This window comes from Scyliorhinus torazame, chromosome 3, assembly GCF_047496885.1.
Source record: "Scyliorhinus torazame isolate Kashiwa2021f chromosome 3, sScyTor2.1, whole genome shotgun sequence".
Taxonomy (NCBI): Eukaryota; Metazoa; Chordata; class Chondrichthyes; order Carcharhiniformes; family Scyliorhinidae; genus Scyliorhinus; species Scyliorhinus torazame.
Genome location: NC_092709.1, coordinates 572,448 through 591,198, shown reverse-complemented (window position 1 = coordinate 591,198; position 18,751 = coordinate 572,448). Strand labels below are relative to the sequence as shown.

General features: G+C 47.8%; 1 protein-coding gene across 3 annotated transcripts in view; it reads right to left on the bottom strand.

Moving 5' to 3' along the window:
* wdr32 (WD repeat domain 32) overlaps window positions 1–18,751 on the bottom strand; it is a 118,744-nt gene that overhangs the window by 22,259 nt on the left and 77,734 nt on the right. For all 3 annotated transcript variants that reach the window (XR_011940072.1, XM_072495176.1, XM_072495175.1), the window contains one exon: window positions 1,152–1,297. Coding sequence is in view for 2 of the 3 variants with exons in the window: in XM_072495176.1 (XP_072351277.1) it covers window positions 1,152–1,297 (146 nt within the window). In the remaining variant the exon portion in view is untranslated. The remainder of the gene's footprint in view (window positions 1–1,151; window positions 1,298–18,751) is intronic.

The window sequence follows — 18,751 nt, the reverse complement described above, 5'->3', positions numbered from 1 at the left end:
TGGTATAATTGAATCTGGGGTCTCTTGTTTTATGTGGGCAATTTAAGGGTTAATAATATTATTATTAATAAACTTATTTAATCTTTACTTGTGTTTGCCCTTAGTCCATCTTTAACTAAGGGCACCTGGGTAAAACTTTGATTGATATACTGGTCGAAGTATCTGAGATTTAGCAGATACAACAATTGCATCAGGAGTTCAAGCTGTGAATGCTTTTTAAAGAAAAGTATTCTTATTCTGACTTTTTGCTGGAGGTAAGGTTGCACTTTAGTGATTGCCCAGCAGTTATATGCCTGGTTGGTGATTTTATGCTTCGACCTATCCCTGACCTTCCATTCTGCCCCATCCCCCTTTCCAACTACATAATTCATTACATTTCTATCCCTCTTCAGTTCTGTAGAAGGATCATATGGACTCGAAGCATTAACCTGTTTCTCTCTCCACAGACGTTGCCAGATCTGCTGAGTTTATCCAGCATTTTCTTCTTTTTTTTAAATTTAAAGTACCCAATTCATTTTTCCCAATTAAGGGACAATTTAGCGTGGCCAATCCACCTAGCTTGCACATTTTTGGGTTGTGGGGGCGAAACCCATGCAAACACGGGAGAATGTGCAAACTCCACACGGACAGTGACCCAGAGCCGGAATCGAACCTGGGACCTCGGCGCGGTGAGACCGCAGTGCTAACCCACTGCGCCACCGTGGCCAGCATTTTCTGTTCTTATTTCAGATTTATAGCATCCGTACGCAGTATTTTGCCTTTATTATTTGTGAGCCTTGGCAGTAGCATTGGCAAATTTTGGAAGACACCACAGCCAAGTTCAATTAGTCTTCATCTGTTGTCTACTCACACCTATGGATGACAAACAGAAGCAGCACTCCTGGACAATTTCTCCTTCCGCCAGAGGCAGAGACAGATTGTTGCATGTCCACAGAATCAGGTAGCTACACACGGACTAGAGATCAAAACCTTGCCTACCCGGCCCTTTATGGTTAAGAAAATCGCTAGATTAATTTGCTAACCCATCAGGGGACAGAGAATCTGTGTCATGGTTCGAAACTAAAAAAGTACTCAGACAGCACCTAAATGATCATGTATGTCACAATGAAACTAACCACCTTATAGTTAAACGTCGAATATAAATCACTCACCTCTTGGTCATCAGTGTTGCTTGTGCACCTAATTAATGCAGCCCAGCCTTTGGGGTGAAGTTGTAATGATGTAATACAATTCCCTCGATCTCTTTCTGCAGGAATCTCTGGTGATAAAACTTCAAGACTATTTCTCGGAAATCCAGCTGCAACATGAATTTTGTAATTTTGAAGCACTGTGATGCAGTATCTAGCATACATTTTGTAAATTTCTATTGTGAATATAATGTAAAGCAGTGTTTTTCAAACTTTCTTCCAGGAACCTATTTTTACCAACCGGCCAACCTTCGGGACCCACGCCGGCCGACCTGCGCGACCCACCATTTTCTCTTACCTTGTTTGTTGCTAACAAAAATGGAGGAAATGGTTATGGGTCCCTTTGGCCCCCCCCCCAAACTTTGAAAAAAAAAAGGCTGCGACCATATAAAAAAAATGCGGCTGCACTGCGCATGCGTGCCCGATCATCGGTGCGCATGCGCATAGTTTTCCGCATGCGCACCAATGACCGGGCACGCATGCGCAGTACGGCCAAATATTTTGATCTGTTCTGGTCATTTTGAACGCCGTCGCAGCCGTCATTATTAAAAGTCGGCTGCTGCAGCTGTTGCACGCGGATTTGCGCGATCAGGAGCGCCACGACAGACGGCTCCCCGACTCTTCGACACCCACCCGCGGGCCGCGTCCCTCAGTTTGACAATGTCTGACGTAAAGTATATCTGGATAAATTTACAGAATCAGGAATTTGCAGATTATTGTTGAAAAGGTACAGTAAAGTCGCCATAGTCCCAGATGACCATAGGTTGCGTTCCCCTTTGAGGGGAAGAACTGACTGGTGGTGATTTAGCCTGAGGATCACCGCACTTCAGGCGAGGGGCAAGGTTTAGATGGCGGGCCTTCATGAATAACCTCAGCCTTGCTCTGCATCACGAACCAGCTGTCTAGCCAAGTGAGCTGTTGAAAAGAGAGACATGCTGTCAAGCTTTTCGTCTTACACTCATTAGGACAAAGTCAAGAATACCAAATTTCAAACGACCACAACAAACATACCAGGAAAGAGGAATGGGGTGGTGCTGATAGGTTGGCAAGTCCACCGATTGCCATGAAGAAAGAAACGGGTAACCACAGGCTCCTGCTGCTAATTCAAAAAGGGTGCATGACTTTAATGCATTTCTTTTGTTTGCAGAGACAAGGTCCTTGTGTAAATGCCATTACGATGCCAGGTACGTAGGTCATACATCCCAATGATGAGCTGATTTGTAATAGGTTGAGTACAGACAGCCCAAACAAAACATCTACTGCTATATGCGATTCCACAATTGGGTAACACTTGCTGAACAATCCTAAGACCTCTAAGAGCCACACTAACAACAAATTCAGGATAATCAGTTGAGCTCGTAACATAGCTCATTTATTCTTGCAAGAAGTGACATATATTCATTTCCAAGGACTCATTTTCAACAAACAAAATGAATAGATTTAAGCCTGATCCTTTCTTGGAATTTTCTGTAGGTCCCCCGTTGCTTTCACCACGGCAATGCTTCATTCAATCGGAGTCGACTTGGCAATCAGTCAGCATTCTATCTCTTATGTTATAAACTGTTGTGACCTTTTGAAATTGGCATTCTCGTAATTGTCCTAATGAGTGCAAAATAAAAAACTTTGGCAACGTGTTGCTCCTTTCAGTAATAATCAAGTTCTGTACTACCAAGTGACAAATTGCGAATGATCACATTCAATAAACAATGAGCTGAAATTTTAAACTACCATTTGTATAATTGATAAGCGGTTCACGCTATTAAGTAATGGGTTAAGAGACATTGCAATTAGTTGTCTCATTTATGTGAAGTATTCATTAATTGACACTGATATGTAAAGGGGCTTCAGGTGGCCTCTGTCAGGTGGTGTGTGGTTAAGAGTTTTGTGCAGAGGCTGTGGAAGTGAAATAAATGGTGTTTGGTGAAAAGGAACAAGAACTTTAGACTCTTCATATCACAGTAACTAAAACGTCTAACAATGGTAGCAGAGGATGGTTGCTGTGTAAATGTGAAGGTTTGAAAGATACAACTTTTCCTGATCAAACCAAGGAGTGAGTGAGAAGGAGAAAAAAAAGATACATGGCTGAACCCAGGATAAAGATGGCTGGATATGACTATCCCCTCTTATTTTCTGAAAGGGAATCGTACGGCCAATGGAGAAGTGCAGTAGTTATGTGGACTAAGGTAACTGCTTTGGGAAAGAGAAAACAAGGTATGGCATTGGCTCTTTCTCTACCATATGGCAGTAAAATCCGAAACAAAGTGCTTTCTGAGCTGGAATTGGAAGAGTTAGACTCAGAAGGAGGTCTGGAGACTTTATTACATTATATGGATAAGATTTATCAGAAAGATGACTTGTTAAGTGCGTATGAAGCATGGTCGGATTTTGATAAGTTCCGGAAAATGGAGGATATCTCCATGGAAGACTATATAATGGAATTTGGCAGACTATATAAAAGGCTGCAGAAACACAATCTGGAATTTCCACAGTCTGTGTTGGCCTTTAAATTACTTGACTGTGCTAGAGTGAGCAACATTGATAGGCTCCTGGTTTTGACAGGAGTTCAGTTTCCTAATAAGGATACCTTATTCGAACAGATGACAATAAGTTTCTGGGGAAACATTCGATTCCGATGGCTCTGATGACCCAAATAGGTCAGCCTGCAATAAGGCAGAATATGGAAGATACACTAGTAACAAGATGGTGAAATCGTATGGCTACGAACAGGGCTCAAGACTATAGACGGAGACCGAGACAAGGAAATTATAAAGACAGAAACCCAGTTAGAACCTACAATAGGAAGATGAACCCCAGAAATGCACGGGGCATGATAAATCGATGTTTTCGATGTGACTCTCAATACCATTATGCTTTCAACTGTCCAACTCGTTATGATAGAGTGTTTGAAGCGACACATGACACGGAAGAGTCAGAAGAGGAAAAAGATAGTGACCAGAAAGAAGGCATTGTCCTATTGACAAGCTGTTTTACGCCGGTAATGAGGGTGTTGGTTGCAGAATCTTTCAACTGTGCTGTATTGGACAGTGGCTGCACATCTACTGTGTGTGGAATTGACGGGTTAAAATGTTACCTGGACTCTTTGAATGCTGAAAATCATAACAAGGTTAAGGAATTTGAAAGTTCCACAAGTTTCAGGTTTGGGGATGATAATACTCTGAAGTCGCTGAAAAGAGTGGTGATCACTTGCAATATTGCCGGAGTGAATCATTTCATGAGCACGGATGTTGTATCAAGTGAGATACCTTTGCTTCTGAGCAGACCATCGATGAAGAAAGCACACATGAAACTGGATATGGAACAGGATAAGGCAACAGTTTTTGGAAAGACGGTGGACTTACAATTTACACAGTCGGGATTACTGACAAATAATTTTTGAAGTAGAGTGGTTAAGGATGTGTTAATGGCAGTTGAAAATGGGACTTTAGCTGATAAAAAGCTTGTGGTATTAAAACTGCATAGGCAATTTGCACATCCGTCTCCTCGGAGGCTGATAAATTTATTAAAGGATGCAGGGGTAAGGGATGACGACTATACTAAACTGATAGAACAGGTTAGTGACCGCTGTGAAGTTTGTAGGAAGTACAGAAGGACACCAGCACGACCGATAGTAACCCTACCTTTGGCCAGGGATTTTAACGACATTGTGGCCATGGACCTTAAGATCTGGGATAAAGCAAATAATATATTTATTTTGCATTTTGTAGATTTAGCAACCAGATGTAGTCAATCAACGATTGTACAAAGTAAAGAAAAGAGAGTAATTCTGGATCAAATCGTGGAAAAATAGATAGGCACAGGAATGGGCCTACCGGCAAAATTCCTTACGGACAATAGGGGAGAATTTGCTAATGAGTTTAGGGATGTGTGTGAAAACATGAATATCGGAGTTATGAATACGGCTGCAGAAAGCCCATTTAGTAATGGTGTCTATGAAAGAAATCATGCTGTCATCGATGACATGCTTCGGAAAATTTTGGCAGATCAACCAAATTGCAGGCTAAATTCAGCTTTAGCATGGGCAGTACATGCAAAGAATTCATTGCAGACGGTTGGGGGCTATAGTCCTTCTCAATTAGTGTTTGGTAGAAATCCTAAAATTCCGTCCATTTTGGATGACCATTCTCCAGCTTGGGAGGGGACTACAATTAGCTCTGGTTTTGCTGAACATTTAAATGCATTACATAGCAGAAGAAAAGCTTTTTTGGAAGAAGTCTCTGAAAGAATTCGCAGAGCTTTAAGACAGAACGTACGGCCATCAGATGCCGTTTTTCAACAAGGAGGCATGGTATACTAGAAGAGAGACAATTCTAATGAATGGAAAGGCCCAGGGGAGATCATAGGCATAGATGGCAAAACAATTATTTCTCAACATGGTAATCAAACTGTTAGGGTCCATTCATCAAGGATAATGGGTACAGATTACAAATTTTCAAATTTAGACAGAGCAGACAGACATGACGAGGAACCAGAGTGATCTGGTACACGTGTTACAGAACTATGAGGACCAATTAACTGATACAGACAGGGTTTCTGTGGAGGAACACAACACTTCTGGTGAATTAAAACAGGCCATTTTTCCGAAAGGGCAACTGCCAAAAGTTGGTACAAAAGTGACATACTTGCCTGAAGGGTCTAGTCAATGGAAGGATGCAACTGTTATTAGTAGAGCAGGGAAGGCCAATGGAAAGTATAAACATTGGTTGAATGTACAGCATTCAGGGGAAGGAGTCAAGACAATGGATTGGGAAAACAAAGTTCAAAAATGGAGGGCACAGAAACGCAGTGCCAGTTCAGATAGGACATCGGATAGTGAACAGGCCTGCAGGAAAAGGTCGAGAACTATTGAAAGGACATCCCACAGCAGAAGGGAAAGATCAAGCAGTAGCAGTACAGAACGAGATAGTTTTTCAAGATCTCGGAACACGAGTAAGACTACGAATACTAATAGGAGTAGAAGCCCGCATGCACGTGAGATTTTGGTGGCTTCAAATAAATTAGATGAAAAAGTTATTAAAGAAGCTAAACAGCAAGAATTGCATAGTTGGAGTGAATTTGGGGTATACACGGAAGTACCAGATAGGGGACAAAGAGCTCTATCCCACAGATGGATTTGCACGGAAAAGGTTCTTCCGGATGGAACTTATAAGGCAAAGGCCAGGCTCGCGGCAAGGGGATTTGAAGAAAACTTAGAAGATCAGGATTTAAGGGTAGATTCACCTACAGAGGGAATGCAAATCTATAGATATAAAAGCTGCCTTTTTGCAGGGGCATCAGCTCCAGAGAGACATTTTTCTCCGTCCTCCTAAAGAAGCAGCTAACACAGAAGGGGTACTCTGGAAGTGGAACAAATGTGTATATGGATTAAATGATGCATCTAGAGTCTGGTATTTTTCGGTAAGATCAGTTTTGTTAAAGTTAGGCTGTTGCCAGTTGAAAGCAGACCCTGCAATGTTTTACTGGCACTATAAAGGAAATCTTTCTGGCATTTTTATGTATAGATTTTTCCCCTCTTCTCCCCTCCGGTTCTTCTGCAAATTATCTGAAAGCACCCCACAGTCGAAAACAATTTGGTTCACTCCAAGTATCAAGAACATCTCACCTCTATCCCTTATGTATTCTTTGGGGAGAGTATTTTAGTTGATGGTTGCTAAGATGTTTACTGTGTGTGTTTAAAAATGTTAATGGGATTCATAGAATAAACATTGTTTTTTGTTTAAAAAATACTTTTAGCTCTCTGTTGCACCACACCTGTAAAGTGGGCCCTTGTGCTCCCCATAAACAAAATCTATTCAAAGTTATGGGTCAGGTGAACTCCATGATACACTTTGGGGTTCTCCAAACCCTGGCCGGTAATACTCACAAAGCTTTGACTTACACAGGGTTACGAGGCTGGGGTGCCTGCTGTCGCCACTGCTCTTTGCGCTGGCCATAGAGCCATTGGTGATGCCTCTCAGGGGGTCGGCAGAGTGGCGGGGGATTATGAGGGGACAGAGGGAGCATCGGGTGTCGCTCTATGTCGATGACCTCTTGCTGTATGTTTCGGATCCATTGGAGTGTATGGGAAGGATTAAGGGCCTGCTGGGGAGGTTTGGAGGGTTCTCAAGTTACAAGCTGAATGTAGGGAAAAGCGAGGTATTCAAAGAACAAAGAGAACAAATAAAAGTACAGCACAGGAACAGGTCCTTCCGCCCTCCAAGCCTGTGCCGACCATGCTGCCTGTCTAAACTAAAATCTTCTGCACTTCCGGGGTCCGTATCCCTCTATTCCCATCCTATTCATGTATTTGTCAAGATGCCCCTTAAACGTCACTATTGTCCCTGCTTCCACCACCTCCTCCAGCAGCGTGTTCCAGGCACCCACTACCCTGTGTGAAAAACTTGCCTCGTACATCTCCTCAAAACCTTGCCCCTCGCACCTTAAACCTATGCCCCATAGTAATTGACCCCTCTACCCTGGGAAAAAGCCTCTGACCATCCACTCTGTCTATGCCCCATATAATTTTGTAGACCTCTATCAGGTCGCCCCTCAACCCCCATCGTTCCAGTGAGACAAACCAAGTTTATTCAACCTCTCCTCATAGCTAATGCCCTCCATACCAGGCAACATTCTGGTAAATCTCTTCTGCACCCTCTCTAAAGCCTCCACATCCTTCTGGTAGTGTGGTAACCAGAATTGAACACTATACTCCAAGTGTGACCGAATTAAGGTTCTATGCAGCTGCAACATGACTTGCCAATTCTTATACTCAATGCCCTGGCCAATGAAGGCAAGCATGCCGTATGCCTTCTTGACTACCTTCACCACCCATGTTGCCCCTTTCAGTGACCTGTGGACCTGTACACCTCGATTTCTCTGACTTTCAATACTCTTGAGGGTTCTACCATTCACTGTATATTCCCTACCTGCATTAGACCTTCCAAAATACATTACCACACATTTGTGTCTGGATTAAACTCCATGTGCCATCTCTCCGCTCAAGTCTCCAAACGATCTAAATCCTGCTGTATCCTCTAACAGTCCGCAAACTTACTAATCAGACCAGTCACATTTACCTCTAATTGATTCCCGGTGAATGAGCTGGCACAGCGGGCTAATTTAGGGGAGATGCTATTTACGGTAACGAGGTATAAGTTTAGGTATTTGGGGATTCAGGAAGCGAGGGAATGGACGCGGCTCCATAAGTGGAACTTAACGAAGCTGCTGGAGGAGACTAGAGAGGATCTTAAGAGGTGGGATACGCTGCACTTAATGGTGGCAGGAGGGTCCAAGTGGTGAAAATGAATATTCTGCTGAAGTTCTTGTTTATCTTTCAAGCTCTCCTGATCTTTATACCAAAGCCTGTTTTCGGAAAGTGGACACGATCATTTCTGACTTTGTATGGGCGGGGAAGGTGCCGAGGGTGGGGAGGACCCTGCTACAGAGACAGAGGCAGCGGGGGGGGGGGTTGGCGTTGCCAAACTTGCTTCATTATTATTGGGCGGCGAATGTGGACAAGGTGCGGCAGTGGTGGGAAGGAGAAGGGGTAGAATGGGTTAGGATGGAGGAGGAATCTTGTAAGGGCTATGGTGACAGCAGCATTGCCAATGGCTCCGAGTAGGTATTCAAGGAGCCCGGTTTTGCAGTCCACAGTAAAGATATGGAATCAACTGAGACATTTGAGGGTGGAAGGGATGTTGGTGCTAACGCCGCTGAGCGAGAATCAGGAGTTTGAGCCGGGGGGGGGGGATGGATAGTGTATACACGAGGTGGAGGGAAGTGGGGCTGTCAAGGTGAGGGATCTGTATTTGGAGGAAGGGTTCGCCAGTCTGCAGGAGCTAAGGAAGAGGGTAGAGCTGCCGAGGGGTAGTGGGTTCAGATATCTACAGGTTAGGGACTTTTCGCGAAAGGTCTGGAGGGGGTTCCTTCGGTTGCCGGGATACACCCTGCTAGAGCGACTGCAGCTTCCGGATGTGGAAGGGGAGGAAATAATTGGGGATATATACAAGTGGCTGGGGGAGCAGAGAGGCGGGCGGGTGGTGAAGAGCAAGGAGAAATGGGAAGTGGAGTTGGGAGGGGAGATCAATTGCGGAGTCTGGAGTAAGGCACTGCTTAGGGTAAACGGGACCTCCTCTTGTGCAAGGATGAGCCTGATACAGTTTAAGGTGATGCACAGGGTGCATATGACTCGGGCGAGAATGAGTGGGTTCTTTCAGGGGATAGCAGATGAGTGAGAGGTGTGGGCAGGGGCCAGAAAATCACGCACACATGTTTTGGGGTTGCGAAAAATTGGGAGATTCTGGGCGGGTGTGTTCACGATCTTAGCCAGGATAGTGGAGAAGGAGATGGATCTGGACCCTTTGGTGGTGATATTTGGGGTCTCAGAGAAGCCGGTGCTCATGGAGAGGAGGAAGGCCGATGCTGTGGCCTTCACTTCTCGGATTGCATGGTGGCAAATTTTGCTGGAGTGGCGGTCGGCATCGCCACCGGGGGTAGCGGCTTGGTTGGGTGACCTGTATGACTTCCTGAGGTTAGAGAAGATAAAGTATGAGTTAAGGGGCTCTTCGGTACTTCCGGTGACGGCTATGAGGGAATAAGTCGCGCATTTGGTGGCTCTCGCTCCGGTCAGACTTTCAGACCTTTTCCCCTGACGTTTTCGAACTTTTGAGCGCTGGAGGGGAAAACAACAGCACTGTAGATCTGGATCCATAGAGTTGCATGGGCTTAAGGAGTAGAAGGGAGCGAAAACAGGCGAAGAAGGGGCTGAACAAAGGTGGTGTGGAAATTCAAATGGGAGGAAAGATGGCCAACGAACGGACCACGGAACGGACGGTCCAGACAGCACTGGAAAACATGCTGACGGTCATGAAGGAGAGCTTTGCAGCGCTGAAGCGGGATAATTTGGAACCGCTTCAGAAAGCGGTAGAGCAACTGGACCAAAGGCTGGACGCCCAGGATAAGAAGGTCCAGGCATTGGAGAAGACAGAGGAGGAGCAGGCGGATTTCCAAACGGTAGCGGACGCGGAAATTAGAATGTTGAAGGAGCAACAATCAAGGCTGATGGACAGGCTGGAGGACCTGGAAAACCGGTCTCGCCGGCAGAATCTGAGAATCAGTGGGCTCCCGGAGGGGGCCGAGGGAGTGGATGCCACGGCATATGCGGCAGACATGCTGCAGAAGCTGGTGGGGGATGATTTCTTTCCGTGTCCATTGGAGCTGGACAGGGCACACAGAGTGCCGGCGAGGGAGGAGGCCCCCCCCCAGGCGATGGTGGTCAGGTTCCATAGGTTCGTGGACAAGGAGCGGGTCCTACAGTGGGCCAAGAACACGAAGAGCTGCTTATGGAACAACAGTGTCCTGCGCATCTATCAGGATCTGAGCCAGGAGGTGGCCAGAAGGAGGGCGGCCTACAGGCATATTAAAGAGATCCTGTTTAAAAAGGTCAAGTTCGGGCTACTTTTTCCGGCGCGGCTTTGGGTCACAGACCGGGAACAGCAACATTATTTTGACGACCCGGAGGAAGCGATGGACTTCGCTAAGGGGCATGGACTGTGCCGAACTGAGGACCCATGGACTCAAGTTAGTGTTTCAAGAGATGTTTGCATTTGTTTGTGGATTGCCCTTCGTGTTAGCGATGTCGTTCGGCATGTTCTTATCCTTAAAATTTGGGGTGTTCGTGTGTTTGTTTTTGCCTGTTCGAAAGTTTTAAAGTTAAAGCCAAAGTCATAGTGAAAGGTTAAGTTATTGGGTGCTGGGGGGCTGTACGGGTTCTTTTTGCTATTTTTCTGGTAATGTTGGGAGGGGGGTGGGTGGTAGCGCCCACCTCATTACAGTTTGAATTGCACTATTGTGGGGGCTGTCATAATATACACCAGTATATCATGGTGCAGCCACACAAACTGATGGACACACAGCAAGACCAATCAACACACACAACACCGCAGCCAATCACCAGTTAGAGCACACTCACTATATAGACAGAGGGCATCAGAGTTCCCGCTCAGTAGGACAGAGCTCACAGCGTACAGCACAGTTCTTCACCATGTGCTGAGTGCATAGACTGGTTAGGACAGGCGTAGGTCTTTAGTTTAATCTAACATCGTGTTAGCCCACAGTGAAAGTATGTTCAACAGTTTCTAGCTTAATAAAATAGTGTTGTACTATTTTAAGTGTTGGTGGCCTGTATGTGTTCCACGGATCCAGAGCACATCAGGGGCGAGCTTTGTTTGTTTTCTCTCTGTTTTGATCCCAGAGCGATTGCTCGAACTGGGCTGTTCTAGGGAAGTGGTGTTGATGGGCAGGAGGGGGGGGAGGGGGGGGGGGGGGGGGGGGTGACGACAATAGGTGGGAGGCATGGTGGCACCGGAGTTGAGAGTCACCAGGCCTGCTGCTTTGAGCTAGTCAGCGGGGGGGGGGGGGGCATACAGCCAGTATATGGTAGGGGTTAGGTTACGGGGGTTGTTGCTTGGGGGGGGGGGGGGGGGGGATCTGCTGACGAGGGAGGGAACTGAACCAGGTAACAGGGAAGAGGTCGGGGGTGGGAGCTGCCAAGAGGCGGACCAGGGGAGGCGCAGCACTTGGGCAGGGGGTGGGCCCAAGAAGGGGGATGGCTGATCGGCGTAGAGGGAGGGCACGGTGCCCTCCAACCAGGCTGATCACCTGGAATGTTCAAATGTTAAACGGGCCGCTGTGTTCGCGCACTTACGGGCTGTGAAGGTGGATGTAATGTTGCTGCAGGAGACGTATTTGAGAGTGGAGGACCAGATTAGATTACGGAAGGGCTGGGTTAGCCAGGTATTCCATTCGGGGCTTGGCGCTTAAAGCAGAGGGGTCGCGATCATGATTAACTAACGGGTTCGATTTGAGGCGGACAGCACAGTTGCAGATGGGGGTGGTAGATTTCTCATGGTCCCGGATAAGCTTGAGGGGGTGAGGGTGGTCCTAGTGAATGTTTACGCTCTAAACTGGGATGATGTCGATTTCATCAAAAGGCTGGTGGGGAAAATCCCCAACTTGGATTCGCACAAGCTGATTATGGGTGGGGACTTCAATACGGTCCTTGATCCCGACCTGGATCGGTCGTGCTCCAGAAGGGGCAGGGTCCCGGTAATGGCAAGGGAACTGAGGGGGTTCATTGAACAAATGGAGGGGGGTAGACCCCTGGAGAATCAGTCGGCCGACGGGGAAGGAGTTCTCGTTCTATTCACATGTTCACAAGGTTTATTCTCGTATTGACTTCTTTATTATGAGTAGGGACTTTTTGGAGGGGGTGAGGGATACAGAATACTCGGCAATCACTATGTCGGACCATGCTCCACATTGGGTCGACCTGCAGGTCTGCAAAGAAAGTTACCAGCGCCCACAATGGAAGTTAGAGGTGGGATTGTTGGCAGATGAGGGGGTGCGTGAGAGAGTGGGGAAATGCATGCAGAACTACCTGCAGGTCAACGATACAGGGGAAGTCTTAGCAGCGGTGCTCTGGGAGGCGCTGAAGGCGGTGGTGAGAGGGGAACTGATCTCAATCCCATCCCAGAGGGACAGAACGGACAGGGCGGGGATGGACAGACTGGTTCAGGAGATGATACGGTTGGACAGGGAATATGCGGAGTCCCCTAGGGCAGAGCTACTTAGGGAGCGACGGAGACTGCAGGCGGAGCTGGGGGCGCTATCCACTGGGAAGGCCGGAGAGCAGCTCAGAAAGGCAAGGGGCGCGGTGTATGAGTATGGGGAGAAAGCCAGCAGAATGCTTGCACAGCAACTTAGGAAGAGGGAGGTAGCCAGGGAAATAGGGACGGTAGTGGACGGGGCAGGGAACCAGGTTGGAAACCTGGCAGGATTGAACACGGTACTCAGGGACATTTACAGCACGCTGTATGCCTCGGAACCCCCCCCAAGGGGCCGGAGAGGATGAGGCGCTTCTTAGATGGGCAGACCTTCCCAAAGGTGATAGGGGGTTGGTAGAGGGGCTGGGGGCCCTGATTAGGACTGAAGAAGTAATGGGGGGCCTGAAGGCCATGCATAGAACATGACAGGCCAGTACAGGCCCTTCGGCCCTCGATGTTGCGCCGACCTGTGAAACCACTCTAAAGCCTATCTACACTATTCCCTTATCGTCCATACGTCTATCCAATGACCATTTGAATGCCCTTAGTGTTGGCAAGTCCACTACTGTTGCAGGCAGGGCATTCCACACCCTTACTACTCTCTGAGTAAAGAACCTACCTCTGACGTCTGTCTTATATCTATCTCCCCTCAATTTAAAGCTATGTCCCCTCGTGCTAGACATCACCATCCGAGGAAAAAGGCTCTCACTGTCCACCCTATCTAATCCTCTGATCATCTTGTATGCCTCAATTAAGTCACCTCTGAACCTTCTTCTCTAACGAAAACAGCCTCAAGTTACTCAGCCTTCCCTCATAAGATCTTCCCTCCATACCAGGCAACATTCTGGTAAATCTTCTCTGCACCCTTTCCAATGCTTCCACATCCTTCCTATAATGCGGCAACCAGAATTGCACGCAATACTCCAAATGCGGCCGCACCAGAGTTTTATACAGCTGTAACATGACCTCATGGCTCCGAAACTCAATCCCTCAACCAATATAAGCTACCGTACATCTTCTTAACAACCCTCTTAACCTGGGTGGCAACGTTCAGGGATCTATGTACATGGACACCAAGATCTCTCTGCTCATCCACACTACCAAGAATCTTACCATTAGCCCAGTACTCTGTCTTCCTGTTATTCCTTCCAAAATGAATCACCTCACACTTTTCTGCATTAAACGCCATTTGCCACCTCTCAGCCCAGTACTATGTCCCTCTGTAACTTGCAACATCCTTCCGCACTGTCCACAACTCCACCGACTTTAGTGTCATCTGCAAATTTACTCACCCCTCCTTCTACGTCCTCCTCCAAGTCATTTATAAAAATGACAAACAGCAGTGGCCCAAAACAGATCCTAGTGGTACACCACAAGTAACTGGACTCCAGGCTGAACATTTCCCATCAACCACCACCCTTTGTCTTCATCCAGCTAGCCAATTTCTGATCCAAACTGCTAAATCACCCTGAATCCATGCCTCCGTATTTTCTGCAATAGCCTACCATGGGTAACCTTATCAAACGCCTTACTGAAATCCATATACACCACATCAACTGCTTTACCCTCATCCACCAGCTTGGTCACTTTCTCAAAGAACTCAATAAGGTTTGTGAGGCACGACCTACCCTTCATAAAACCGTGTTGACTATCTCTAATCAAATTATCCCTTTCCAGATGATTATACATCCTATCTCTTATAAACCTTTCCAAGACTTTGCCCACAACAGAAGTAAGGCTCACTGGTCTATAGTTACCAGGGTTGTCTCTACTCCCCTTCTTGAACAAGGGGACATTTGCTATCCTCCAGTCTTCTGGCACTGTTCCTGTAGACAAAGATGACTTAAAGATCAAAGCCAAAGGCTCAGCAATCTCCTTCCTAGCTTCCCAGAGAATCCTAGGATAAATCCCATCCGGCCCAGGGGACTTATCTATTTTCACACTTTCCAGAATTGCTAACACCTCCTCCTTATGAACCTCAAGCCCTTCTAGTCTAGTAGCCTGTATCTCAGTATTCTCCTCGACAACATTGTCCTTTTTCCTGTGTGAATACTGACGAAAAATATTCATTTAGCACCTCTCCCATCTCCTCGGACTCCACGCACAACTTCCCACTACTGTCCTTGACTGGCCCTACTCTTACCCTGATCATTCTTTTATTCCTGACATATCAATAGAAAGCTTTAGGGTTATCCTTGATCCTACCTGCCAAAGACTTCTCATGCCCCCTCCTGGCTCTTCTTAGCTCTCTCTTTAGGTCCTTCCCAGCTAACTTGTCACTCTCGAGCGCCCTAACTGAACCTTCACGTCTCATCTTTACATAAGCCTCCTTCTTCCTCTTGACAAGTGTTTCAACTGCTTTAGTAAACCACGGTTCCCTCGCTCGACCACTTCCTCCCTGCCTGACAGGTACATACTTATCAAGGACACACAGTAGCTGTTCCTTGAACAAGCTCCACATTTCCATTGTGCCCATCCCCTGCAGTTTTCCTCTCCATCCGATGCATCCTAAGTCTTGCCTCATCGCATCATAATTGCCTTTCCCCCAACATCGTGGGCCGAAGGGCCTGTACTGCGCTGTATTGTTCTATGTTCTATATAACTCTTGCCCTGCAGTATATACCTATCCCTTTCCATCACTAAAGTAAACATAATCGAATTGTGGTCACTATCACCAAAGTGCTCACCTACCTCCAAATCTAACACCTAGAAAGAACAAAGAACAAAGAAATGTACAGCACAGGAACAGGCCCTTCGGCCCTCCAAGCCCGTGCCGACCATACTGCCCGACTAAACTACAATCTTCTACACTTCCTGGGTCCGTATCCTTCTATTCCCATCCTATTCATATATTTGTCAAGATGCCCCTTAAATGTCCCTATCGTCCCTGCTTCCACTACCTCCTCCGGTAGTGAGTTCCAGGCACCCACTACCCTCTGCGTAAAAAACTTGCCTCGTACATCTACTCTAAACTTTGCCCCTCTCACCTTAAACCTATGCCCCCTAGTAATTGACCCCTCTACCCTGGGGAAAAGCCTCTGACTATCCACTCTGTCTATGCCCCTCATAATTTTGTATACCTCTATCAGGTCGCCCCTCAACCTCCTTCGTTCCAGTGAGAACAAACCGAGTTTATTCAATCGCTCCTCATAGCTTATGCCCTCCATACCAGGCAACATTCTGGTAAATGTTGAACCTGTCCTGGTTCATTACCCAGTACAAAATCCAATACAACCTCGCCTCTCGTTGGCCTATCTACATACTGTGTCAGGAAACCCTCCTGCACACATTGGACAAAAACGGACCCATCTAAAGTACTGCAGTCAGGTAAAGCCCCGGGGACGGACGGGTATCCAGTGCAGTTCTACAAAAAGTTCTCGGGGATAGTGGGGCCGGTGCTGGTTAAGGTGTTTAACGAGGCGAGGGACAATGGGGTGTTACCCCCGACGATGTCGCAAGCCACCATCTCACTGATATTAAAACAGGATAAAGATCCGGAAGCCTGTGGGTCCTATAGGCCAATCTCCTTGATTAATGTTGACGCTAAACTACTGGCCAGGATCCTGGCGTCCGGAATCGAAGACTGTGTACTGGACGTGATTGTGGAGGACCAAACGGGGTTTGTAAAGGGCAGGCAGCTGGTAGCCAACCGAAGACGGCTACTCAATGTGATTATGATGCCCCGGAGGGCAGAGAGGTGGAGGTAGTGGTGGCAATGGATGCCGAAAAGGCTTTTGACCGGGTGGAGTGGGACTATTTATGGAAGGTGCTGGGACGGTTTGGGGAAGGCTTTGTGGACTGAGTTAGACTGCTATATCAGGCCCCGGAGGCTAGTGTAAGGCGAACAGGATGACATCTGAGTATTTTCAACTATACCGTGGGACAAGACAGGGATGCCCCCTCTCTCCACTGCTGTTTGCGTTGGCCATAGAACCGCTGGCAATTGCTCTGAGAGCGGCACGGGGATGGAAGGGAATGGTCGGGGGGTAGAACACAAGGTCTCGCTCTACGCGGATGACCTGATTTTGTACGTGTCGAATCCAGTGGCAGGGATGGACGGGATTATGGAAATCCTTGGGGAATTTGGCCGGTTTTCGGGGTACAAGTTGAACATGGCAAAGAGCGAGATGTTTGTGGTGCAGGCGAGGGGTCAGGAGAATAGGCTGAGGGAGCTACCGTTTAGGCTGGTTGGAGAAAGTTTTAGGTATTTAGGGATACAAGGGGCGCGGGACTGGGGCAGGATGCAGAAGTTGAACTTGTCTAGGCTGGTGGAGCAAATGAGGAGCGAGTTCCAAGATGGGATGCGCTCCCGCAGTCACCAGCAGGGAGAGTACAGACGGTGAAGTTGACGATCCTCCCGAGATTCCTGTTTATTTTTCACTGTCATATTTTCATTCCGCGGTCCTTTTTTTAAAAGGATCAATAAAATCATCCTGGGATTTGTTTGGCCGGGGAAGTCACCGCAGGTAAAGAGGGGGATGCTGGAACGGAACCGTAGCGAGGGGGGACTGGCATTGCCGAACCGCAGCAACTACTACTGGGCGGCTAACATAGCCATGATAAGGAAATGGATGGTGGGTACAGGGTCGGTTTGGGAGTGGGTGGAGGTTGCTTCGTGCAGGGGCACCAGCTTGGCAGCCCTGGTCACGGCTCCTCTGCTGCTCCCGCCAGCCAGGTACTCCACCAGCCCTATAGTGGTGGCGGCTCTGCGGATTTGGGGCCAATGGAGGAAGCACGCGGGGGAAGTGGGAGCGTCAGTCTGGTCCCCAATATGCGACAACCACCGATTTGGCCCGGGGAAGATGGACGGCGGGTTTAGAGCGTGGCGGAGATGGGAACGATGGGCGACTTGTTCCTGGAAGGGAGCTTTGTGAGCGTTGGAGAAGTTCGGGCTGGCAAGGGGAAATGACTTTCGGTACTTGCAGGTGCGGGATTTTGTACGTAGACAGGTCCCGTCCTTTCCACGCCTTCCACCAAGGGGGATCCAGGACAGAGTAGTTTCCAGGGGAGAGGTATGAGAAGGGAGAGTCTCGGATATTTATAAGGAGCTTATGGGAGCGGAGGACACAGGGACCGAGGAACTGAAACTCAAGTGGGAGGAGGAGCTTGGTGGGGAGCTGGAGGGAGGCATATGGGCAGACACTCTGAGGAGGGTAAATGCAACCGCAACATTTGCCAGGCTCGGCCTGATTCAGTTCAAGGTAGTTCACCGGGCCCACATGGTGGTGGCCCCGATGAGCAAATTCTTTGGGCTGGAGGACAAGTGTGCTAAATGTGCGGGAGGACCAGCGAACCGTGTCCACATGTTCTGGGCATGCCCAAAACTCAGGGGGTACTGGCAGGGATTTGCGGACGTCATGTCCCGGGTACTGAAAACAAGGGTGGCGATGAGTCCAGAGGTGGCGATTTTTGGGGTGTCGGAGGACCCGGAAGTCCAGGAGGGGATAGAGGCCGACGTTGGGGCCTTTGCTTCCCTGGTAGCCCGACGACGAATACTGTTGGCCTGGAGGGACTCAAAGCCCCCCAAAGACCGAAGTATGGCTGTCGGACATGGCAAGTTTTCTCGGCTTGGAAAAAAGTAACTTCGCCTTTTGAGGGTCACTATCGTGGTTCGCCTGGAAGTGGCAACCATTCATAGCCTTCTTCGCGGGGAACTAATCGTCAGCCGGGGGGGGGGTGAAGGTGGGTTTGCGAGAGAGGAACTGTTATTTGCACTATGTTTTTGTAATTGCTATTTGCACACTAATGTATATTGTTACTGTTTACAATGCCAAAAATACCTCAATAAAATTGTTTTTTAAAAAGGGGCTGTTCGGGGGGGGTTTGAGGAAAGGTGGGGGATGTTTGTGACCATGTTTGAGGGGCTGTTCGTAATGGGGGAGGGGGGGATGAAAAAGAGGGACTGTACAGTTGATTGTAGGGAAGCATGTTTCCCAGGGTGTTTGTTCACTGTAACCTGTTTTG